At 31.2% G+C, this 26,840-nt stretch overlaps 1 protein-coding gene and 1 long non-coding RNA gene across 4 annotated transcripts; one reads left to right on the forward strand and one right to left on the reverse strand.

Annotated features, from left to right (window-relative positions):
• Nucleotides 1-8,900: 8,900 nt before the first annotated feature.
• On the forward strand, nucleotides 8,901-10,738 carry LOC150034147 (uncharacterized). The gene is made up of 4 exons (XR_016532144.1): nucleotides 8,901-9,407; nucleotides 9,499-9,591; nucleotides 9,677-9,745; nucleotides 10,494-10,738. It is a non-coding gene; the product is annotated as an uncharacterized LOC150034147 (long non-coding RNA).
• Nucleotides 10,739-16,970: 6,232 nt separating this feature from the next.
• On the reverse strand, nucleotides 16,971-22,806 carry LOC120085355 (serine/threonine-protein kinase CTR1-like). 3 transcript variants are annotated; one of them, XM_039041296.2, is made up of 6 exons: nucleotides 22,572-22,784; nucleotides 21,866-22,231; nucleotides 20,966-21,259; nucleotides 19,971-20,481; nucleotides 18,900-19,042; nucleotides 16,971-17,261 (listed from the first exon to the last, which is right to left on the reverse strand). In XM_039041296.2, exons 2-6 carry the CDS (start codon nucleotides 22,046-22,048, stop codon nucleotides 17,094-17,096), a joined length of 1,299 nt encoding a protein of 432 aa, XP_038897224.1. In that variant the 5' UTR covers nucleotides 22,049-22,231; nucleotides 22,572-22,784; the 3' UTR covers nucleotides 16,971-17,093. The 3 variants fall into 3 exon arrangements, with proteins under 3 accessions (XP_038897224.1, XP_038897225.1, XP_090173997.1); XM_039041297.2 differs by having other exon boundaries at nucleotides 21,866-22,169; nucleotides 22,572-22,770; XM_090317871.1 differs by lacking the exon at nucleotides 16,971-17,261 and having other exon boundaries at nucleotides 18,726-19,042; nucleotides 21,866-22,169; nucleotides 22,572-22,806.
• Between the last annotated feature and the right edge of the window lie 4,034 nt (nucleotides 22,807-26,840).

The following is a 26,840-nucleotide window of genomic DNA, read 5'->3' on the forward strand; positions in this document are numbered from 1 at the left end:
GAGATTGGATACCTTATCCTGGTGACACTATTAGATGCGGCCCATTTTGTATACTGATACAAATGATGTGATCCCAAAATCATTCATGTGGAGATATGTGAGTGGAGGCATCCTATGCAATAAGTTTGCATAAGACCGGACCTTGTTATAGTCACTTTTCTTTATAACGACCATTTATTATTAAAACTGACTATTTCAAACTCACTAACCTAGGGTAACTCGATCTTAATCCTAAGCTAACAATAAACTCCTGTTTATTCGGGAATATCCTTTGATCTGCATATATGAGAGTAGTCCAACAATACTGCTCAATAAGCCTCCCATTTTTGGGACAAGATCAGATAGATAGCTGGGGACATACTTCTGCAAGAAGGAATTCATTCCTACCCGACTTAGGATTAACAGATAGGTTGTTCTCTTAAGCACTGATTCCTGGCCTTGAACAATGGAGTCTCGCCCTTTCATGATCAAAAGGGGCATGGTTTATAAGTTGGACTATAAACCAAATTGTTCAATAGAAGATCAATAGGAGTTTAAGAAGCAAGATGTATTTACAGGGGTAAAATGGTAATTTTGACCTAGTTGTAAATACGAACAATCTGTGAAGGATTGACTTACTGATTATGGTTAAAATGGACAGAAATATATCAACAGTAAGGAGAGTGCAACTATCGAGCTATAGAGGTGTGTCTCGGTAGTTAACAAACGTTGATTAAATTTGGTCTAAAGAGTTTAGCCAATTAATCTCAAATCGTTGGAGCTCATGATCTGTAGATCCATAAATTTCCTCTATTAGCTCGTTAAATATATCTTGGGATAATGAATTGAGTAGATTTGAATTGTTCAAATTCAGAATTAGAGTTTTGAATTTGAAGTGTTCAAATTCGATTTATGGTTTGATTAATTATAATCGATATAATTAACACGTTTAATTTTGTCGAAATTAAACAAAATCTGAGAAATTAAAATATTTAAATATTGAATTACATGAATAGGATTCATGTATGAATTAGGTGTTTGATTAATTTAATATTTGATATTAAATTATTATTTAATTAATTAATTAATTATTTAATATAAATCTTTTTCAATTATTAAAAACCAAACTAGGTTTGATTTTAAATCTATTTAATTTTTCTGATAATTGAATTAATTGAAAAATGATTTAAAATTACAAAAACACCAACTTAGTGGGTTTTTCCAACTTTTGGGAGATTAATCCCAAAATTGGACACATATCACACTCAAATATTGCTTCTTGAAGTGTCAAACAGCAATATTAAGTTGGGTTTGCATGATACAATCTGATAAATATTTCAATTTTTCAGAGAGAATTGAATTCATGCATTTTGAAATTCAGAACTTCTTCTTCTCTCCCAAACCCTCTTCCCTCTCAACAAAAATTGATCTCAATCCAAGTTACCACCACACATCTGAGTTAGAGAATAGTAGAGAAGATCATTATGATGGTCTACTGTCAAATTGAAGATCCAATTCGTAGAGGATAATAAGTTTTCAGTTGTTCATCAAAGGTATTCAAATGGGAGGCCCTCGTTGTGAATTTCGTCTTGTGTAGCTGTATTCCCAACTCCCCAATCAGGCGAATCCCTACAATGGTAGACTTATTGAATCGATGATCTAGCCACTCTCACCCATACAAATCGAAGGACCACCTTCATAGGAAGAAGTTCACAACTCACTCAGGATTCAGGTCATGTCACCTATGGTCATCCTAGTGAAATGTAAGTTTCTATTATTAATGGTGTTATATAATGAGACTAATCATTTCGTGTTCCGATCTTATACAAATTCCTTTGTATTATATAGAATACTCCCACTCAAATGTCTCTACATGAATGATCAAGATCAGATCATTTGTTGCACTTTACAATAATTGTAACATCTACAAAGATGGTCGTATTTGTAGTGTCACTAGGATAAGGTGCATAGCCGTATCCATCTACTACAGAACATTTAGGTTATCACTTAAACATGATCCACTTATATGTCTCTACATATATGTTTAAGCTTTAGAATATAATCTTGGATGTTAGTTTATTAGGTTTGTGGGTTAATGCTACTAAGTGTCGAATAAGACATCTCATATTTTATTAAATAAATAAATTTGTTTGTACATTACAATTACAAACTACAGAACCCATGAGATTTAGGACATCGACCCCAATATAATGATCCAAATTAAATGTGCTTTTTAACAATTTTTCCTCTCTATTTAAACTCATTTTCTTCTCCAAATCACACCAACAATTTTTATTATTTTCAATCCTCCATAACTCTTTAAGCCACCATTGTTACTCTCTCTCCAACCTTCAATTTTCTTCTTTTCATTTTATTCTTGAGAGAGATATTTTATGTTACGAGGATTGATTCATTGGGTGCTAAATTTGTAAACCCACTCTTTTAGAAAGTTTGTCGAGTATGCTATTTATTTTTCTAAATTATTGTAAGGGTTTCTCTTGATCTAAAAAAAGCTGTTGTAACGGTTTGATCCTCTACCGGAAAAGATCGAATTTTTTCTTGCGCCTAAAAAAGAACGTTGTACGGTTCGACTCTAAGTCGTGGAAAGAGTCAAGTTCGTAGTGACATACCCAAGAGGAGCTTGGGAAGTGGATATAAGCCGATTGTGTAGAACCATTATAAAATTCTTGGTGTCCATTTCTTTATCCCTTAACTATTAAATTTTGGGATAAATTGGTTCTTAAGTTGTATTGCTCGAAATTATTTACAATTTTTGTTCTTAAATTTAATTGCTCATATATGTTTATGTTGATTGGTAGTTCTTAAATTTACATATCCTTTACTAATCCTTTTATTAGATTTAAAAATTGTGCTTAAAGTGTGATGATTATTTTCTTGCTTAACTCAAAGTGAAATTATTTGTATAAACTTATTGTTTATATTACTTGTTGGAAAAAAATTTGTTAATTTGTTTAATTAGGCTCACATTAGTAAAAATTTTTAATTAGTTTGATTAAATCCTATTCACTCCTCTAGGATTGTCATACCAGTCCTACAATGGGTATCAGAGTCAGTTGCTCTCTTGTTTGTGATAAACATTTTCATAAATTATTTTAGATTGATACTCATTGTTTGAGTTTCTCACTCCTACAATTAGTATCAGAGTAGGTAGTTCTTCTACGTAAATTATTTTTCAAGTATTATTTTGATACCTAAAGTATCTTATTAATATTTTGAAAATTTATTTAAAAGCTTAATTGTTAGAGTTTTATGGCAATTTTAGAAAATTATTGTGTTGATAGACCCCATCCTTTGATGGAAATAGAAATTATGATGTATGGAAAAATAGAGTGAAAACATTTATGCTTGATATGAATTTCAATGTTGTGTATATTTGTGAGCATGATTTATCTAAATTGAAATGGAATAATGAGTTGCTCACGTTCAATGCCAAAGACATAAATAGCATATGTTGTGCTTTGGATAGTAAAGCATGTGATAGAATTGCACAATTTTATTATGCATATGATATTTGAAATTTTCTTGACAATATGTATAGTGTAGAAAATTCTCCTTGTACTACTAATGATTTATTTAACGTGAAGGATAATTATAATTTGCAAAATGAAGGAAAAATCCATGTAGTGGAAAAAGAAAAATGTGATGGACCCTATTTGTGCATAATGGCTCATTCCGATAATGATTTCAAAGATAAAGTGACGAAAATAAGGTAATTCAAAAAACCCTTCCTATGATAAACTATATGATGCTTTTGAATATGTGCAACACGATCTTAAAAAAGTTAGCTCTAGATATTTAAAATTATCAAAGCAGTATAACGCATTATCTATTGAGAATAGAAGTTTTTTATGGATAAAAATGTTTGCTTGAAAAATGGAGCCAATAATGTAATGTTGCAGCTTTCTTGTTGTGATGAGAAATATGTTTTGAATGATAGAATTAAGTTCCCTAAAGTTGAGAATGATGAATTTAGATATTTAGCATATAATATCAAGATTGATTAAATGCTATGAGAGATGAAAATGAGAAAAATGAATATTATTCATTGAAATTGAAAGATGAAATTGTTAGTTTCAAAGATAAAATTCTTGATTTGGAAAACAGCAATTCATCTTTAGGAAAAGATAAATTTTCTCTTGTTGACAAAATTAAATTTCTTGAATATGATGTTGATAAGAAAAATAATATTTTGCACATGCTTAAAGAGAAAGATTTGCTTGCTACAAAAGAGCTTAAAATTACAAAAGAGTCTATTAAAAAATTGACTATTGATACATAGAGACAAGATAAAATTATTGGCATGATTAAACCTTGTAGTGACAAAAGGGGGTTAGGCTATTTGAAGCAAATTTGTTCATCTACTTCTAAAGATTACTACTTTTGTTAAAGTCGCCCCTAGTATGTCTCAAGATGGTTTATTTAATATACCTAATGTTAAATCCAATTTTGTGCCAAAACATGAAATATCTAGAAATTGCTATGGAAAATCAAAACTTGTGCCTAATAAATTCTATGCTAAATTAAAATGTGCTCAGAATGTGAATTTTGTGAATGAAAAGGTTAGGCATACCCATGGAAATTCGAAATTTGTGCATAGACAATTTCTTGGTAGATCAAAATGTGTTCATAATTTAAAATTTGTGAATAAATATGAAAATGCTAGAGATTTACAATAAAAATCAAAATTTATGCATAAGCATGTTCATTAAAAAACAAAATGTATGCATAATGCTAAACATGTTCATAATCATGGTAATGCTAGAGATATGCATGAAATCAAAATTGTGCCTATATGTCTTTTTTTGTAGAGTTAAAGGTCACATTAGACCAAATTGTTTTAAATTGAAAATTGCTCCTAACAAGAATTACTCGAATAGAAATATTGTGAAAAATCACCTAGTTAAAAGTAAATTCTTGCCTAATGTTACTTGTTATTCATGTGGCAAAGTTAGACATAAATTTGATACTTGCTATTTACTAAAAATCAATGTTAGTAATTTTGGAACTAATTTGAAATGAGTTCCTAAGTCTTTGATCACTAAGAATGAAGGACCCATAAAATGGGTACCAAAATTTTTTAGTTGAGCCTTATTGGTAGATTTGATTCAAGAAGCAATTGTTGCTTGGACTTTAGTAGTGGAATTAATTCAAATTGCAACTACTAAAAAGCTTGCTTAAATCTATCAAAGGAAATTGCATATTTGGTAACTCTTATGATTTTTTTAATTAATGAGATAATTATTTTTTTGGTATCTTTATGAAAATTATATCTTTTGATCGGTCTTGAATAGTTAGATTTTGAGATATTGTGAATTATATTGGTTATTAGATTGAATGCCAGATGATTGTGTATCTATTTATTTGTCATTTATCTATTTTTCTTATTATTTAGCTTTTTGGTCAATTAGAGGTTTGCTTTATCTTTGTGTTTTCTTGAAAAAAACTGAACAAAAGGACATTGAGTCTTAGAAAAAATTGTCATTGTTCTGATGATTTTTTGTAATAGATTTGTTACTTATATGATGTACGTTTTGTTAAATAAGAATTATTTTTTAGTATCTTATTTTTCCTGTGAGCATGTTGTTTTGAAAAGTTGTTAAATTCTTTTCCATAGGGAGTATTTATAAAATTGGTACTTTCTTGAATTCCGATAACATTTTGTTCACGATTGGTAAAAATTCATTTCGGTTGATACCATACTTATATTGATTGGCTACTATTTGGTATCAGTATTTATTTTTCAATAATTAATGTTTATTTTATAATATTTGATATTTTGGTATCTCAATTGGTTGTTTTTTTACTTGAATGATTTTATCTCATTGGTTCTTATTGATTTTTTATTAAAAGGAGAATGCTTGATTTTAGAGGGAGTTACCCACATTTATATCTTTTTATATATGAATTTTATATCTGAATGAAATTGATTTTCTTATTCCCTTATTGTTGTGTACCCCTCTTATGCATATTGTTTATTCTTTTAGGGGGTCTTATTGTATTTATATTATCAAAATTTATTTGATATTTCTACCCGAGTTGATATATGTGTCAAATGTCTTTTTGTCCCTTATTAAGGGGAGTATTCAATTGATTTCAAAGTGGGTCATCGGATTCGGTGCCCTTGAGGAATAGAGCAGTTTATGGGTCCCCTGGAATTACAGGGTTTGTAAAGCATGTTGATGATCGCAATAAGTTTGATATTTTGTGTGATGAGGGGGAAGACTCGTTGGCATTGGCTCTAGTGCAAGCAAATCCTGATCCGTTGTCTGTTATGGATGAGATGTTCGAGAGTTCGGGCAAAGGCCTAGTGGGAGGTGGTAGGTGTGATCTGTTGCAAGGTCCATGATTTGGTGTTCCTAGAATGTTAGGGGGTTGAATGACCCTGTTAAGTGTAGGGTGGTGGCAGATTTTTTGGCTTCATCCTCTGTTACCTTCTACTGCTTTCTTGAGACGAGGGTTCGTTGCGAAAATTTTGGTATGGTGATGTGTGGAGTTGTGTGTGTAGCTATAGTGTGTGGAGAGTTGGGAGGATCTGGGTGATGTGGCGGAAGAGTGTCTATGAGTTTTCTATTGATGTCAGTGGGGATCAGTTCATTTCTGGGACCTTAGTGGATATTGTATCTAGTGTGGTACATATTGTTGTTGTGTATGCCTCTAATCACATAAGTGAGAGAAGGAACTTATGATCTCAATTGATTGATGTGTGTGTCTCGTGGAAGCTTCCTGGAGTTGTTTTGGGGGATTTTAATGCTATTCATAGTAGTTTGGATGATTTTGGTGGTTGCCCTAGCTTAAGGGAGATGGAGAAGTTTGATGGGGCATTACTGGAGGCAGATCTGGTTGAGTTGGTGTGACAGGTAACTGGTTTACTTGGACTAGTAAAATTCAGGGGAATGGTATCTTGCATCAGTTGGATTGATGCTTGTCTAATGAGGCGTGGAAGGTAGCTTTTCCGTATTTGGAGGTTAGGGTTGGTCAGTGGGGGATTTCTGATCATAGCCTTCTTATGGTTTCTACAGGAGAGACGAGGAGAAGGCCACTTCCCACGTTTTGTTATTTTTCTCATTGGGCGGAGACTGGGGGTTTTATTGATACTATCAGGTCAGTGTGGAGAAGGTCTGAGGATGTGTCTCCTGTGGTTAGCTTTGTGCAAAATTTGAAGGTAGTGAAGAGAGTTTTACGTGCTTCGTTTGGGAGGCGTATCTCTGTGTTAGCTGATGAGGTGAGGGCAGCTTGACAGTTTATGGAGGTTGATCAGGCAAAGGTAGAAAGGGATCCTGCTTCAGAGTCGGTGTGTGCGGAGGCTGCTCGGGCCACTGAGGTGTTCTGGTTAGTGGCAAGATTGGAGGAGGCGTTGCTCCGGCAGAAGGCCAGGGTGAGGTGGCTGGAGTTAGGTGATATGAACACAACTTTTTTTCATCGCTGTATTCGTTCCCGTCGAAGCTGCAGTGGTTTATTTACAGTCGTGGATACTGGGGGGACTCGCCAGACAGTGCATGACAGGGTGGCAGGGGTGGCAATAGAATTCTTTCAAGGTTGTTTAGGATCTCAGCCAGTGGGGTATAGGTATCTTACTACCCGAATTGGGGATATTGTGCAATTCAACTAGTCCGAGGAGAGGATAAGGGCGCTTGGTCACCCAGTGAGTCAGGATGAGATTAAGAAGGCTTTATTCTCGATGAAGTCTGAGAAGGCTACTAGGCCTGATGGGTTTTCGGTTGATTTTTACAGAGCTGCTTGGAATGTGGTTGGGGATGATTTCTGTGATGTTGTGCTGAATTTTTTTTAACCATGTTACCTGCCTGGTGGAGTTAATTCTACTGCTATTACTCTTATCCCAAAGAGGCGGGGAGTTGAACGTATGGAGGAGTTTCGTCCTATTTCTTGTTGCAAAGTTATGTATAAGTGTATCTCAAGGATCTTAGCTGGGAGATTGCAGTTGTGGTTGCCTGCTTTCATCAGTGGTAACCAGTCTGCGTTTGTTCTGGATAGGTCAATTTTTGATAACATATTATTGTGTCAGGAGCTTGTGGAGGGCTATAAGGAAGGTAGATGGAAGTCGCGCTGTGTGTTGAAGGTAGACCATCAGAAGGCGTATGATTCGGTTAATTGAGATTTTCTGTTTGGTGTGTTGCTGGCTATAGGTACGCCCTTTCAATTTGTTAGTTAGGTGAGGGCTTGTGTTACTTCGCCTATGTTCTCTGTGATGGTTAATAGTTCCCTTGAGGGGTTTTTTCCTGGTAGAAAAGGGTTGAGGCAGGGGGATCCGTTGTCTCTTTTTTTGTTTGTGATGGTGATGGAGGTCTTGTCTAGGTTGTTGAATAATCCTTCTGTGTGGTTTAGGTTCCATGATCGGTGTGAGCATGTGGGCTTGACTCATTTAGTTTTTGCAGACGATTTGATAATTTTCTATACAGATGAGAGAGATTCTTTGGAGTTTGTGAGGTAGGTCCTGACAGATTTTGCAGGGCTGTCGGGGTTAGTTGCTAATGTTGGAAGAGTTCCATGTTTGTTGCAGGTGTGGAGTCTGGGGATGCGGAGGAACTAGCTGCGTTTATGGGTTTCTCCCTTGGTTCACTGCCTATTAGGTACCTGGGTTTACCTTTATTGGCGGGTCGGTTGAGGGCTGGAGATTATGTGTAACATCCCACATTTATTTTATTTTATTTAATAATAATGTAATTTTCAGTAACTTTATTAGTTGGAAATTCAGTAATTGTCCTTAGTTAGAGGGCATGTTTGGAATTTTGGATTTGAAGTATAAGTGTGAGAATTTAAGTGTTGGCGTGAAAATTATTCAATTTTGAAATTCAATTTGAAAATTAATGACATAAATTAATTTTCTTTTGAAAAGGAAAGGAATTTAATAGTATAAAGTGGAATAAGGAAATGAATTAAATATAATTATACTATTTCCTTTTTAGTTATTATTATTCTTTAAGGAACCAAACATCTCCTTCTTCCTCTCGTAAAAAGGAATCCCCACCCTCATTGTTATCTCTTCCGTCGCCGCCTCTCTCATTGCCCAAACTCCAATCATCCGTTGGGCTGCCGATTCTCCCTTCGGCCACCACAGACCGCGCCGTGCGACTCTCCCATACCCTCCTCTGTCCGTCCGTCTGAGTTGCACAAATCTCGCCCAGTCGAAGAGCCATCTGAAGTCTCACCGATTTCACCCAGTCGGAGGATCCATCTGTCTAAGTCACCGTCACCTGCTTCGAGCCCGAACCAGAGGAGTCGCCGATCGCAGCCGCGTGCCACTCCTCCGTCCAGCCCTACAAACCCTCGCGCTGCTGGTCCGCCGCCATAGATTTGTCCAACGGGCTGCTCGAGTTTCTGTCACGGGGCTGCCATTCAACTCCAGTTTTCACCGCCGATTCTTGGTTTTAAACAGATCTTGGATTTAGGTAAGGTCAATGTTATGAGATGGTTTTCTTGAAGGATTTTTGACACACATTGATTATTGGATTAAATAATCATTTAATTCATGTTCTGAAGGTTCTAAGTTGTCGTTCGTTGGAATTAGAATTTGTTAGAAGGAGATTTTGGAGTCGAAATCTTGCGAGTATTTGTTGATCAAGTTTCGTTTGGGTAAGTTAATTGGTGATCATTGGATTCAATTTGTATGTTTGGGTCCTGGTTCCAAGACTAAAATTTAGTATTATGTATGTATTAGGGGACTCAATTCAGGACTTATTTGGTTGGAGATCATTAGCTTGGATTAATATCTAAATTTGATTTCAAGGTAAGTAATCTTACCACTGGAACTGCCCACGGGTCAGGCTTTAGTTGTATGCTAGCATGTGAGTGTATGTTATGGTAAATTGTTAGCATGTTGATTGATAGTATGACCTGAATCAAAGTATGTTTTGGCACGAGTACTGAATTGTTTAAATACACACCTAAGCACTTGATCGTTAGTATGTGATGGTATGTGTTTTCATATGTCGACGTCTGATCTGCTGGTGTTGAGGCATACTTGTATGTTGTAGAATTATGATGTAGGTCTACATGAATGTTGTATAATATGTTATTGAGGATTATGTGTATGTGATGGAGCCATGGTACCAAGGATTTCATGTATGTTTTAGAATTGTATGGTGTTGATTCTTTGAACGTTGAGACTGTGTGAATATCCTTATTGATTAGTTAGATGCTCATCAGTTTTGTGTTTCCTTCGGGATTCACCAATTTGTGTTTCCTTTGGGATTCACCAGTTTGTGTTTCCTTCGAGATTCACCAGTTTGTGTTTTCTTCAGGATTCACTAGTTTTGTGTTTCCTCCGGGATTCACCAGTTTTATGTTTCCTTCAGGATTCACTAGTTTTGTGGGCATACTTAACTACAATAGGATAGGACTCAGTCTCTTGTCTGTTTCATGTATTTATGTGTCATATGCGGGTATCTAGAGAACATAGATGTCTAGCCTGACCCCAGTGGTGAGGCTACTTACTGAGTATTTCATACTCATTCTTTCTTATGTTGATGTTTCAGGTAAGTGTAGAGATGCACTGGCGATGGCGCAGCGGAATTTGTGATCGTGTCACTGGGACTAGTTTTTACGCTTCCGCATCATGAAATTTAGAGTCCTTATTTTTCCCTTAATGTTTAGTTTTACTGTTTGAAACTTATTATGAAGGATTGTTTTTTTTATACTTTTAATAGTCTTTACGAATCATGGGTACCCTATTAACTGTTTTAACAATTGCATTTAATAAACGTCTTTTGAACTTCTCTTATTTAATTAGCATTTATTTCAAATAACTGAGCATCGTTTTAAATTCTATGCATGCATTTATTTTAGTAACGGCCTTACCTAAGTCCTAGGGGGTCATGTCGTTACATTGTGTACCTTTGATTCAGAGGATTATAGCTCGTATTAAAAGCTGGGCAGCGTGGTCCCTCTCCTTTGTTGGGAGTAGTTTAGAGGTGCGATTGTCGGAGTTCATGGATGGTGAGGGAGGTTGGAGGTGGCCTACAGTGTCTTTGGAGCTTCTTGAGATCTGAGGTCTTATTCAGACAGTGGGGCCTAGGGTGGGGGGGAAGATTATTGGGTTTGGGTGTCAGATGTGAGTGGTCGGTTTCCTATCGCTAGTGTGTGGGAGAGTTTGTGTCCTCGTCATCCTAGGGTGTCTTGGGCGGGGGGTGGTATTTCACGTCACTTCTTCTGTGCGTGGTTAGTTGTGAGGGACAGGTTGGGTACGCGGGATTTGTTGAGAAGTTGGGGTGTGTTGTTAGAGGGGGGGTGCCTTCTGTGTGGGGGAGGTATGGAGTCGCGAGATCATTTATTTTTTGAGTGTGGGTTTGGAAGAGAGGTGTGATCTGGTGTGTCGCGTCAGTTGGACTCGTCGCATCGGGTGGCAGGTTGGGATGTGGAGTTGAGTTGGTTGTGCTGAGTGGGGTCGGGTAAGGGGGTGCGTAGTAAGTTATTTCGTGTATTCTAGTGTGTTTCCATATACTACATCAGGCAGAAGCGTAACCGGCGACTGCATAGAAGTAGATCGAGGTTGGTATCTGCTTTGGTTCACCTTATGATCTCTACGGTTCGTGCTCATATTTCTTCCTGGCAGGTTGATCTTCTTGGTCTTATATAGTGTGTTTACAGATGTTTTTTTTTTTTTGAACTTTTGCTGTTGTCCCTTGTTTGTAGGGTTTTGGTTTTTTTCTCTGGCTTTCTCCCTGGTGGTTTGCGAGTTTGCGTTTTCATGTTGGTTTTGTTCTGGTCTTATCTTGTAGGCTTTGTTTTGGGTTTTGTTACCCTGTCTTTGCTTGTGCTTTGATGTTTTGATGCCTTGATCTCGGGCTGTGGGATACCCCTTGTTGTTGTATAATAATATCACCTATTCTAAAAATAGAATGGGGAGAAATTTGTTAAATTGGTCTTAAATTTATATGATGCCTCTTGAATTAACAATGTTGTTGCTTATTTTTAGAAAGCATGTTGATGGGAGAAATGAAAAATTATGTGTTCATGATTGTCGGATAAACATTCATATCATTATATTATTTTAATTGTCCTTTTTTTATTGATTCTAAAAGAGGGAGAAGTAATAAGAAAAATGAAAACATGTTGTTATTGAAACAATTCATTGTTTAAAGTTGATTGAAAGTATGTATGTGTGTTGTTTGTGATTCAAATTCATATTTCATATCACACACTACTTTGGATTTCATTTTTCTTGTGTTGTTTGTCATCATAAAAAATGGGAGATTGTTGCCTTTTTGGCCTTAATCTCAAAATAATCAATTTTAATTAATTAATCAATTAATATTTTGGTGATCACAAACCTACTTTTATTTATTAATAATTTGTGTGTTTTGAAGTATCCATTTCGTAAAGCTTGGAACACCAGTTCCAATGCAATTTGAATCACCTAAATCAGACCTCAAACGAAGAAGATATGGCCGAAATAATCTTAAAGAAAAAATATCAAACCGATGACGTGATATAATTTTTCTCATGAAAGTGAACCAATTGAAAGGTGTTAGTTGGAGCAATAGAGGAATGATCGCATGGTGTGCTATTTTTTTTTCCAATATCCAATGGTCCAAATTAAATATAATTTTCAACAATTTTTCCTCTCTATTTAAACTATTTTCTTCTTCAAATCACAATAACAATTTTTATTATTTTAAATCCTCCATAACTCATTAAGCCACCATTGTTGCTCTCTCTCTAAACTTCAATTTTTTTTATTTTCATTTTCTTATTGAGAGAGATATTTTATGTTGTGAGAATTGATTCATTGAGTGTTAAATTTGTAAATTCACTCTTTGAGAGAGTTTGTCGAGTGTGCTATTTATTTTTCTATGCTATTGTAAAGGTTGCTCTTAATCTCAGAAAAAAAAAAGTCGTTATAACGGTTTGATTCTCACTCATGGAAAGGATCAAGTTTGTTCTTGCACCCGAAAAAAGAACGTTGTACGATTTGACTCTAAGTCGTGGAAAGAGTCAAGTTCATAGTGACATAACCAAGAGAAGCTTGGGAAGTGGATATGGGTTGAACCATTATAAAATTATTGGTGTCAAATTTTCAATTCCTCAAATATTTAATTTTGCGATTAATTTGTTCTTAAATTTTATTGCTTGAAATTATTTGCAATTTTTATTCTTAAATTTAATTGCTGGTATATATTTATTTTGATTGGTAATTCTTAAATTTATATATCATTTACCAATCCTTTTATTAGATTTAAAAATTGTGCTTTAAAGTGTGATGGTTAATTTCTTGTTTGATTTAAAGTGAAATTATTTATATAAATTTATTGTTTAAATTATTGTTAGCAAAAAGTTTGTTAATTTATTTAAATAGGCTCACATTAGTAAAAAGTTTTAATTAGTTTGATTAAACTCTATTCACCACCCTAGGGCTGTCATATTGGTCCTACAGTCTCGCTCTTTCGTTATCTTGAACTTTCCTTCTCTGCTAGTCTCGCTCTCTGACATTTGGGCACTCACTCTCGCTCTCCATCGAGGGGTTTGATCGGAAGATTGAAGGACTCAAGAGCCAACACGCGCAAGTTAGTCCTTTTTCGAGTTTGGTTGACTGCTAGCCAGATCAAGTCTGGTTGTTTGTTGGAGAAAAAGAGGAAGAAGAAAAGAAGACGAAGAAGAAGAAACACTGAAGAGGAAGAAAGAATGACAAATCCATAATTTCACGCATATATGACTTCGTCAAAAGGTCAAATATAAATGTTTTAAAAAGTGAGACATTTTTTATTTTAATCGTTAGAAAATGGGTCATAGAATAGTTAATAAAAAGTTGGAATCTTTTTAAATATAAAAATAATTTAAAAATATTAACACTTTATTAAAAAAATAAAATTTGAAAAGAGTACTTTTGAAACTTTTTTCTATAATGGATAAATATTTTTTAGATTTTTTATTTATAAAAAATTCCCTAAAAAGTTTATATGAAGGTACAAAATAAAGAATAAGAATGGGATTTTCCCATTTAATGGAGTACATTTGGTAGAAATTAATATTAAAAAGAGTTTTATTTTACTTTCTTCGAGTCTTACGGTGTGAAAATCTTGACGTCTAATTTATTGGATTGAACAAATTGGATATTATATTCTAAACAAGTTGAGCTATGATTATATTTCTCTATTTCTTCAACTAGAAAATTAAAATGGTTGGTTAAAAAGTGCTTTTAGTCCCTCATTTTTTAAAAAAGTAATAATTTAGTCATAAATTTTAGTTCCTGAATTTTACTATATAACAAAATCTTTATATTTTAAAATTTGTAACGATTTAGTTCCTACAGTAGAAATTAGTATTAAGATTTAATGAAATTTTTTAGTCAATATTTTTATATAATATAAGGTCTATATCATAAAATAATAATGCTTGATATCTAATTTTGATGATTTTTTTTTACGTTAGGGACCAAATTGTTATAAATTTAAAAGTACAAGGACCAAATTGTTACATTCTAAAGTTCATGGACTAAATTGTTACAACATATTGAAAGACAGGGACTAAATCATTACAAATCGAAGTTTAGAGACTAATTAAATTATTATTTACATAAAAATTTAGGGACCAAAAGTTCTTTTAACCAAAATTGTTTTATCAATAAAATTTAGAATATCGGATATATGAATTTTCAAATATGACCAAAGTCTCACATTGACCATAAGGAGAAGGTCCAAAGTATATAAAAGGGAAAAAAACTATCTCTAATGGTATGAGACCCTATTGAATGAAACTAAAAACAATGTCACGAGAGTTATGCCTAAAGTGAACAATATCATACAATTGTGAAGATATGTTGGAAGGTTCATCGATCCTAACAATGAATTCAAAAGCTTGTAAAAATGAACATAACTTAATTGACATAAAGTTTGTATCATCGATTTCGAGTTCAGAAATTGGATTATCCATCCCATATATCGTAAGAAATAAAAACAAGGAAAAATACTAATTTATACCTCTAAACTTCAGGGTTGTATCAATTTGAACTTGAATTAATAAGTATATCAATTTAAATCCTGAACTTTTGTAAGTATATCAATTTATACCTTCTATTAAGTTCTGTTTAAGAAACCTCGTATGGAATTTATAATTGTATCAATTAAATCCTTAAACTTTCGTAAATGAATGAATTATACTCTTAGACAAAATTTCCTTTGAAAATTGTATACATATTTACTTTAAGCATCCATTTTATAAAACTAATATTCGAAGAAGTTTACAAACGTTTTAGAATTATTCATAGATGATTTTTAAAAGCAATCATAATAAATGATCTAAATTAATTGACTTGTGAAAATTTATAAATTTGCCAACAAGAGTGTAGCTCAACTGGCATAGTGTTTATACCTTGAGGTTTGTATCCCACACTTTAATTACAATACCTTTCAAAAAAAGAAAAGAAAATTGATGAATTTGATGGACATAAGTTATAAAGTTTATTGATATTGATCTATTCGAAGGAAAGTATAAATTGATATAATTACGAGAAAAAAAAAAAAAGGTATAAATTGATATTTATTTTTAAAATAAAAATAAAAAACTAGGGCCTTCTTGAGTGGCTGGGGAAGTTGCTCTGTGCATAAAGTGTTTAATGTTTAAATTTTTGTTTATTCGTTTTGGGATCTTCAGATAAGGACCAAACCCCTTTTATGCAAATGAAGCATGTTTGTGTCATATCATGTATGACATGTCCGTGTTTTTTTTTTGTGGGGGGCAAAGGACATGTTCTTTTTTTTGCCCTTTCCTATTATTTTATTTTTTTTATATGAAAAAAAATTCTAATTTTGAAGAAGTCGTGACGTTTGGTTCATACAATAAGAACGTAAAAAATACAAATGAGGTCATTAATATTTATCACATTATTTTTTTCTTTGATTTTTTATTCATCAGGTCAGATACGTAGAATTGAATCCCTGATCTCGAAAAAACAAATTGTACATATCAATTCTGGTTGAATTATGTTTATTTTGGCATTTATCACACTATTTTGTTCATATAAATGAGGTTAACCAATTTATGTGAATTTCACATAGAGAATATATCTTACTCTTGGTAATTGATAAACTTATATTCAAATTAATTAAAATAGTAATATATTATCTATATATATATTGATGGATGTTTTAACATTAACATAACCCATTATTCAATTGTAACCTATGTTAAGTAGTTCACTAAGTTAATATCTTAAATCAATGAAATCAATAATTAATTAGAATTAATTTAAAAATCTAGTTGTTAAAATTATTTGTTAATTAACTAATAATCAAACATATTGATATTGTTCCAATAAAGCAATTAATAGAAATCTTCATTTTTTTTAAAAGAAATATATAACTATACTTAATTGTTTGATTAGATATATTGTAATATTCATGAATTATTTAAATAAATTTATTAATTATTTATAATTAACTTTGATGAGTTCACTCAGTTAATATTTGAGTATTATATTAGATTCCTAAAATTAATCACAAAAGAAATGCAAATATTATTTATTTGAAAAACAGTTTAATAATATTCTAATGCATGCGATACAAAACACAATTTTATTTGATTCTCATGCATCAGATTCCTATACTCTTTTTTTTTTTTCGTTCTTATCCGTTATCAATAGTTATTTGGTCAAATCTTAAACCAAAGTATTCCTAAAATTTTTACACAAAATCAAAACACTTTTTTACAAAGTAATTTTTTCCCCTTCCGCTTCATGATTGTAATGTTTCCAACGGTGAGATTAAAAAAAAAATCAGATATAGTATAAAGTTTGTTTATTTTATTTTTGATGCCATATAGAATAATATCAAAAAAGAAAAAATTAAAATAAATAAATAAAAGACAACATATCTTACCTATTTAAAAATATATACACACGGAGATGATTTAAGGTTGAATAGAAGTTGGGAATGTTATCTAATTCAACTAATTAAAGTATATATTCTAAATCTCATCGTAGGAATATAACTCAACTAGTTAAAAGATATATATTTAAGAATTATATATATATATATATATATATTTTACTATAACTCAATTAATTATAATATAAATTTCTAAAGCTCACCGCCATCTATCGTTGAACTTAAAAAAAAAAAAAAAAAAAAAAAAATTGATGCTTAATTTTGAATTTTTCTCAAGCAACCGGTTATTGTTGCAAAAGATGGTCTAACGGTGGCATTTCCATTCCAACATGCGTGAATTAGGTCTAAAAGCTCCTTTAGCTCCCCATCCTTGTCCACCGGAAGCTCCGGTCTCAGGTTGCCTTCTCCCACTTCTACGGCAATCTGTCCACAAAAATAACATATATCGTACTGTTTTCAAATAAAGAAAAATAAAAATATCATTATCTATTACGGTCTATCACTCAGTGATAAAAGTTTATCGCAGTCTATTGACAATCAATGACATTTCTCATATTTGAAAATATATTCAACAGTTTTACCATTTAAAACAATTATCCTACCATTTATTAACATTTTGTATTATTCTTCAAATAATTTCACTTATTTATGCAGTTGGTGAATTTATAAACTATAGTTTATACTCATCTATCAATTAAAATGGCAGCTTTTTTAAACTAGCGCTCGTAAGTTTTTTAAGAGTTAGAGTTTGATTATTAACCATAGTCGGAAGAACCATATGCAGAGCAATTAGATTTAAATTGATACATATTCATTAAAGTTTGGTAATCTCAACTTATAATATGTTTGAAGAAAAAAAAAACCAATTGGTTAAAGTCTTATATAATTGACAAAAACTTCAAAACGTTTAAATCTCTAACCTATTGTTGTTGAACTAAAAAGGTAATATAATTAACAAAATTTAGGGATATGATTTAGAATTATTATTGTTCTTTAAATTTAAAATTGACTAGAATTTGAAATGTTCACATTTAAAATGGTTTTGAAACTCTTAACTAAGTTATAAATTTATTTATTTATTTATTTATTTATTTTTTTGCAGATATATATATTCAACAATTCAACAAAAGAAGAAAAATATAAAAGGGATGTCTGATCGGATTAATTATGAAAACAATTTCTTGAATTACAAAAATAGAAGAAACCATTATTTAATTATTTTCATGTGTAGTTTCAAATTACACCTTAGTTTAGATGCATTATATTTTTTCAAGGAATGGAAAAAATATCTTGTTCATAAGTTTTGAGTCTAATTTCTATGTGATCCCTAATTTCAAAATGTTATACTTTTGGTCTTTAAATTTGGTTTCAATTTAATTCATATGCTTCAAAATGTTAATTTGTTTCAATTTGGTCATAGATTTCAAGATTTACACTTTTAATTTTGATTTTCACTAAATACTCACTTTCCACCTTAGTATTATTGTATATTAATTCATTTAAAATGATTATGAAGTGAAATTTTAAATTTAATTTTAATAGTAATGAAAAATAGTGAAACTTAATTATTATTTTAACATCGAAGACTGGAAGTAAATATTTAGTGAAAGTAAATATTTAGTGAAAAATCAAGCTTAAAAGTATAAATCTTGAAACTTAGAAGTCAAATTGAAACAAAACTTAAATCTCAAAGGTAAAAATTGTCACAATTTAAAACCTAAAGACTAAATTGAAATCAAACTCAAAACTTAAGCACTAAAAGTATAACATTTTAAAATTTAAGAACCAAATGGAAACTAAACTCAAAACTTAGGAAAAAAAAATTTTTAAAAAAATACAATTGGGGATAGGAGAATTCAAACCATAGATTTCATGGTTACTTAACTCTGGTATACCAACTATGCTTGGAAAATCTATTTTTCTTTAAAGAGAATTAATTTCAAGATTTTGTCGAAGTTAATCTAAGAACTGTTGTAAATTAAATTGGTGCCAAATATAGGACTGCTTAAAAAAACAATAAAATCTGGATAAATATAGAATGGGCATATAACATATATATACCTTGAAGGGAGAATAATCAATCTCAATATAAGGATATTTTCCTGTTAAAAGTTCGTTTAATATGATACCAAAGCTATATATATCGCTCTTTTCTGTGTAAGGCTCGCATCGAATCACCTCTGGTGCCATATAAACGTAGGTGCCTGCTTCATTACATTCCAAAACTTCATTTAAGTATATAACCTTCCAATGCCATATAAACAAAAGAATAAGATCTTCTTCGATAATCATTTGGTTTTAATCTTGATTTTTGAAAATCAAGCTCATAAACACTACTATTTATGAGTTTCTTTGATTTGTTATTTACCTTTTAGAAATGTTTTCAAAATCAAAGTCATGGTTTGAAAGTTACAATAAATAGTTTTTAAAAACTTAGGTCCGTTGATAATCATTTGGTTTTCTAAGATTAAATTGTTAGGTATTTAAGCACCTTGAAGAACCATGTCCCAAAAGCTAGCTATTGAGGTGGGAGAGCCAAGCCACTTAAGTACCACATTGACCATCCCATTCAAACCAATGTGGGACAAAGGTAGTTCATACTATCTTGGTTCCTAATATAAACTTATAAACACTACTTTTGTCCATCAATTTCTATGTTTTGTTATCTATTTTACTAATGTTTTAAGAAACCATATCAAGTTTTGAATTTGGTTTTGAAAATTAAGTTTATAAACACTATTTCTACTCATAAATTTTTATGTTTTGTTATCTACTTTTTACTAATGCTTTCAAAGATCAAGTCAAGTATTGAAAATAAACAAAATTTAAAAAAAAAAAAAAAAAAAAAAAATTTTTTGAGAACTTGTGTTTAGCATTTGGCTAGAAATTCAAGCATTACTTTAGAAAATGTGAAAATGATAATTAAAAAATTAGGAGGAAACAAGTATAAATTTCAAAAACATGAAACAAAAAAAAAAAAATTTATCAAACGGGACTTTAGATTTTGTTTTTAGAATTTGGCTATGAGTCCATATGTTGTCTTGGGAGCGACGAAAATTATCGTAAGAAAACAAGTAACTTTTGAAAGTAAAAGACCAAATAGTTATCAAACATATTTGTAACAGAACTTGCCTGTTTCTCCAGTGAGAGCCATCTCTCTATCGTGGAGGAATCGTGCATGGCCAAAATCAGCAACTCTCACATGGAAAGCATCGTCCAAAAAAATATTACTGGGCTTCAAATCACGATGTATGACTCTAGGCTTCTGTTCATGAAGATATTGCATCCCTTGAGATATTTCTAGTGCCTTTAACAACCTCTCTTGAAATGGAGGCAGAGGAAGTGCCCTCTCTTTCTGCCTCTTCCCTGGCCCATGAAGCCACTCCTGCAATGTCATCCTTAAATATTCCGTTACAACCCACCCGCAACCCGGTGGCTGGAGACATGCTCCCATCAGTTGCAGCACGAACCGGTGGCGCTGTCGACAGAGTGTCTCTAGCTCCTGCGCGAAGTAAGATACGCCACACTCGTTTGAACAGAAGAAGTCTTGGTTAAGGCATTTCACTGCTACGTCAAGACCCCGCCATGTTGCCTTGTATATGTTGGCTGTTGTCCCTTGCCCTATCTTCTCCCTCAGTTCAATCTGTCTCATTACAGTTCATGAACTTGTCAAACTTGGTATATAGAGTTTGAAGATTGTGTCAATTATTCTCTCAAATTTTAAAAGTTTCAGTTGTGTTTATAAACTTTATTGTAATACTATGTAGTCATCCCGATTAAACAGATGTTGGCTCATGGTAGAAAAAACTTGCAGCTAGAAGAAACAAGTAATACCATCAATTTTCCCTAGAATAACACTTTTAAAGATGTAGTTAGAATTAAATAGATACAAGAATGTAAATTTACAGGTTACATTTATAAGAGGAAAAAACTTAGGTGCATCATGGGCTACATTTATTTTTGTACATTTCATCAAATAGTCTAATCATAATTCATCACATGGCTAATTATTCTTAGCTTTTTTAAAAATATATTTTAATTCAATGTTTTATATGATAAGATTGGGATGCATCCCGTATTGCTCTTTTGTATAATTTTATCAAAACTATAATAAGTTGGAGGGAGACCTCATGTGGCTCGATGTACCATCCATGGAGCTTGGCTTGCTCGATGAGTGGCTGTAGGTCTGCAAACGGATTGCTTGAGGAGGGCATTGCGGGACTGGAACCGGCGCTTTGAATGCAATTTGGGCTGCCATCGCCATCCACATTGTCTCTGTTCTCAATTATGAGGTGCAAGAATCCACGGTCCTGGGCTTTCTCTAGGAAGCACTTGAGAGTATCTTGTGCTCTATCCATCCTCTTCTTAAAGAGAAGCTGAATTTCTTTCTGCTTCAGCAGCTCCCTCTCTAATTCTGCCACCTACAAAGCCACAGGCAAAAAGAAAAGGAGTCATTGGGCTCATCTCATTCCCAGCCCTTTATCTGGTATTGGGCTGTCTACGTACCCAAACTAGGATGATGGGTCAATCTTTATGGCTAAGAGTGCTTTTACTATGACCCTAAAAGATATTCCTTTCATCGTTTTCATGTTGGATACAAAGTGCTTTGATGAAATTTTTTTTTAAAAAAAACACCTTATGGAGAGATCTTTATGACGAGAAAGTGATAAAAGCACCTGTAGAATATTTTTGGCTCAAGTAATCGATTTAAGAAGTGCTTCAAAAGCACTTTTAAGAACATAGAACAATATCAAAATAATTTGTCATTAAACGCCTTTTACTAGCTAACACAAGCATCGAGTCCTTTCCTTGAGATGGTTCAAATATCCACCCCACAAAAATTAATCACCTTTTACTGTTTACCAAATCATCTGAAAGTGAAAGACACCCTTGTTTCAAAGTGTTTTCAATTATCAGCCTTGCTATTCACTTGGAGAATATGAGTATGAAACAGGTTAATTTCTTGCAAACAAGTAGCTAGCAGTTGTAAGTATAAGCCAATATCGGCGATCCAAGAAGGTAGGTACCTTCAATTCCAGCATCTCAGACGAGCGTTGTCGTCTAGAGCTTGAGACGTTTGATCCCATCCCTACACAGTTGCACAAGCTTGGAGAATAACTGCGAGATTGAGAGGTTTCTCTAAGTTGGGAATTCCCATCCCATGGGTTTGGTCTACTCTGCTGGTTGTTCTCCGTCCTCACATTGTTCATTGTGGGGTTCAATGAGGCGAGAGAAACCTAGATAAGCTTTTCAAGTCCCTTATATTGAGCTGCAATTTTTGCCTTTTAGTGATTGGAGACGAAATATTTGGCGGACTTCTTGAAGATAATGCTGTCAATTTCATACCATAAGAAAAGAAGAAAGGTGAAACGAAGTCCCTTTCTAACACAAGCCTGCACACAGAAGGAGAGGCGTTGATGCCAATGATGTCCATGAAGTTAACGCTTTGATGGGTTATTTTATCAAACACTTAACGTTCATTTGTCAAAAACTAAGATTCCACTAAAATACTTGGATGGGGCATTTTATCAAACACTTGACGTTCGTTTTTTAAGAACTTTTAACGGTAAGACTTGGAAGAGACATTTTATCAAACACTTCAAAAGCCACCATTCTCAGTAGTGATCTAAATTAGTTTGAAGAAGAAAAAGGAAATGGGTGCTAAGAAACAAAAAAGACATGAAACAATTAGAGCTTTATGTCAGCGAAGATTGCGATAAGAAAATTGCTTACCCATGTGATTGATCTCATCTCTCACTTTGTAGAAGAAAAGGAAAAGTTAGTGAAGATCAAATCAAACAGAAACTTGCCTCGGGATCGGCCATCTTAGATTCTTGTTTCCAACTCACAAGGCAAAAGCCAAATTTGGCATGGATCACTCCTAAAAACCCTTTGAAAATCCCTCCTTTTGTTTTGTTTGGTTTTTCCCCCCTTCTCTTTTTTCCCTTTTCCTTTTCCTTTTTTATTTGAATATATGAATATTTTATTATAGTTTTAAAGTTAAAAATTTATGTGTAAATGTAAATATAGCTAAACTGATATAAATTTTGTATTAATGATAATATGTCCGAAGCTTGATTCTATTAACCTAGGTATTGTCAATTAAAAAATCATGTTTGATCCGTAACTATTTGTATTTTCAATATAGTCAAAAGTGTTTTCAAATTTATAATAATTTTCATGATAATTAAAATATTACATATTATAGAAAATTAAGACTCGTTTAGTAATTATTTCGATTTAAGTTTTCTGTTTTTGAAAACTAAGTCTATAAACACTGCTTCTACTTTCAGATTTTTTCATTATCATCTTTTTATTAATTGTTTAGAAATCAAGCCAAGTTTTTAAAACTAAAAAAAATAACTTTTAAATTTTTTTTTTTTAATTTAACTAAAAAATCAACAATTGTATTTAGAAAAGATGCAAAATCATTATAAGAAATGAGAGAAAATATACCTAAATTTTTTTAAATAAAAAAACTATAAATAAAATGGTTACGAAACGAAAATTAAATTATTATTTACTAAATGTCATAGAATAAATTATTGACTCTTCGTCAAAGTTTATACTCGGGTATATAAAATCTGTTCTGTAACTTCTTTTTTCAGAAGTGATTTTTAACCTTAAAACAATAAATGAATGCAGAAATATAATTAAAAAATGTATGTGGTCAAATGAAAATTAAATATAATTGAATTACATCTTCTAGCCCTCATGTTTAAACTTTTAATATCAATTTGGTCATATTATTAAAAATTATAGTATTGTTTTTAAAGATAAGAAAATGAATCAAAATATTTATTAATATAGCAAAATTTTACAGTCTATCGGTAATAACTACTTTCTATATCTATTTTCATAATAGATACAAATAGCAATCTATCATGATAGACTGTAATATTTTGTTATTATATATATATTCACCAATTTTACCATTTAAAATAAACTTTCAAACCTTTATTATCATTTTTTTATTTTAACTCAAGTTTACTAAACATATTTATCATTTACGAAGGGATAAAAAAATTTATACGGCAAATAATTTAATTTATAATTATTTCAAATAAATTTTTAGAATAAGTTACACATCTAATCTCTAAACTTGTGTATCACATAAATCTTTAAAAAAAAAATTACTACTTCTTATAACTTTAAATTTTATATCTAATAAGTTACTGACCTAATTCGACTTTTTAAAATTACTTAATATATTCAATTTCAAATCAAATTTTATGTGTTATAAGACAATAAACTTCAAAGTTTTATGTCTAATAGTTTTTAAATTTTGTTTTTTAAAAAATTGAATAGGTCAACAATATATATTAAATATAAAATTAAAAGTTCGATGACTTGTTAAATATAATAAATGAAAAGTTCAATCACTTATTGGATTCTTTCTAAATTTTTAAATTCTATCAGACACAAAATTTAAATTTTAAAGACCTATTTGACACAAACATAAAAGTTCAAAAATTAAATTTTATAATTTAACTTAAATTTTTGAATGGGATATTTTTAAACTCAAGACGTGACTAAATGTCTTTCATTTTAAAAAATTAATTTTATGAAGAAGTTAAAAATATCTAGCACTATTACTGCTTCACTATTCTATTTCATTTTCTTTCCTTTTCCTTTTCTATTTAATTTTACATCCCTATTAGATTTTTCAATAAATCTTTTCTTGTCTTCATATTCTTTCATACATTTTTTGTACCTTTCATGTTTTTTTTTCCATTTAATTTTACATTCTCCTTTTTCATGAGATATTTTAACAATTATATTTTGTCCTAATATTTTTTGGTCTTTTCTCTCCTTTTAAATTATCTATAAAATTCCACAATATTTTGATAGATACGACATAGTTTCACATTAAAAAGAATCTCAAGTGTATACGACTATAAAAGTTATTGATAATCAAGACCGTCTAAAATTATAAATGGAAATATCTTACTTCAATTTATCTCTATAATCAACCTTTTATATTTCATTCTATGAAATTATGGTTCAAACATCTTTTAACTACATCTCACACATTTCAAATTCATTATAAACTAAATAAAATATATATTTAATTAATTAGAATCGAACTCCTCACCTTGAGGTTAATAGTACAAGCACGTATCAGTTGAGCTATGCTCATTTTGGCAATATGTGTTGTTTTAGTCATCATCTCTTTCGTTAATTTCAAGTTTTATGTTAATACAAGAAAAAAAGTATATTTGTTTAAAATTTATGTTCTAGAGATTTTAAATCACATGCATTGCACGTGTCATTTGACTAGTATTGATAAGATCATTCATACTTTTATTTTTAAGAATAAAAAGTAAAATATGACTTATTTGTACTTTGAATCAAAAAACTATGTTTATATTGATTAGTAACTCGTTATTTTTAGTACATAAATACTAGTGATTTGACACATTCGTCACATTTTTATCCATACAAAATATATTTAATGAGATTTGAACTAACATAGACAATATTGAAACTTCTAAAAATTAATGTACATTTGAACACTATTGTAATAGTAATCGATATTCCAACGGGATTCAAGTTTTTGTGGATTCTCTATGTGATTTTAATTTACAATGTCGAGGTATTATCGGAGATTTCTCATTTGTTAAGCGTCATTGTAATGTTGTGGCTCACGAACTTTTTGTATCCAACGGCATCGTTCCTCATTAATTTGACTTTAAAACAATTCCTTGTTAGTTGTTGATGGTCATTCTTCTTAGTTTTTTCTTTTTTTCCCCTTATATTCTAAGAAAAAAACTAGTCAAAATTAGTCTAATTCTCCCCTATATTTATATAAATCTATATAGAAAACTAAAATTAAAGTAATTGTACTTAAATATAAAAGTAGAAATCATGGGGCCAAATTGGTTGATAAAATAATACAAAAGAGGTTGGGAAAATCAATCATGATCTGAAAGAATCTTATGATTAATATTTTAGATTTGTTTTTTTTTAAAAAAAAAAAGTTAATGGCCTAATAAAAAAACCAAAAAGTCTTGCATGGTCTTTGTCCCAAACATAACTTCTCAACAATCATTGAAACTCAGTTTTTTTTTCTTTTTTCTTTTTTTTTTTTAACAAGAAACTCAGTTTTTTAACTTTATTATTTTCATTTTCAGTTTTACCTCTAAAATTATTTCTAAAAATTGCAATCAACAGCTCATAAAATTATTATTAAAAAACTATAATTTTTTAAATAAGAACCCATAAGGTACAAACTTATTTTATAAACAATGTTATACTTTAATTTTATTTCATAAAGTTAGATTGTTTTGTTTTGCCATTTGTCTTTTAACTTTTTCTTTCGATACAATTAGGGGCTTGGAAATATTTCGATAAATTATAAATTTAGAATTTAAATTTTGAGATTTGTGTCTATTTGGTCCATGAACTTTAAAAGTTATAGATTTTAGTTTTTGAGTTTGGATATTTTTTATTCACGAATCTACTGCACATAAATTAAAAACAAAAAATTAAGTTGTATTAAACATAAATTTTTAATTTAAATCTCATATATAAATTAATTTTTAAAAAATTGTAGAAATTTAATATATACAATTGGAAAATCAAACTCACCCCACACTTTTAGAGTGTTCGTGAATTAACTAAAATATTTTACAAAAGTTTTTTCTTATTTTTTTTTTTTTACCACAAATGGGATGGGGTATCAAATTACTACTCTTAAAAACAAAATTTATGCTAGTTGAATTATATTTATTTTGACAAATTATGTTGTTAATTTTACAACATTGATTAAAAGTTTAAATATTTAAATCAGGTAGACAAAGTTGTATTTTGAGAAGCAAGTGAATTTTGAAATATTTTGAAGAATTTAATTCGAAACAAGATACCAGGTCGATAATTTCTCCCCTTCAAGTGCTTCCATCTTCCTATCATAAAAAATGGTGGTCTCATTCCCCTCCATTTTATGTCAAATTAAAAATCGATGCATCTTGGTCAATAGCTCTTCTACTACCGGTCTCAGTG

The sequence above is a fragment of the Benincasa hispida genome, chromosome 9 (genome assembly GCF_027475165.1).
Source record: "Benincasa hispida cultivar pf3 chromosome 9, pf3_genome.v1.1, whole genome shotgun sequence".
In the NCBI taxonomy this organism is placed as follows: Eukaryota; Viridiplantae; Streptophyta; class Magnoliopsida; order Cucurbitales; family Cucurbitaceae; genus Benincasa; species Benincasa hispida.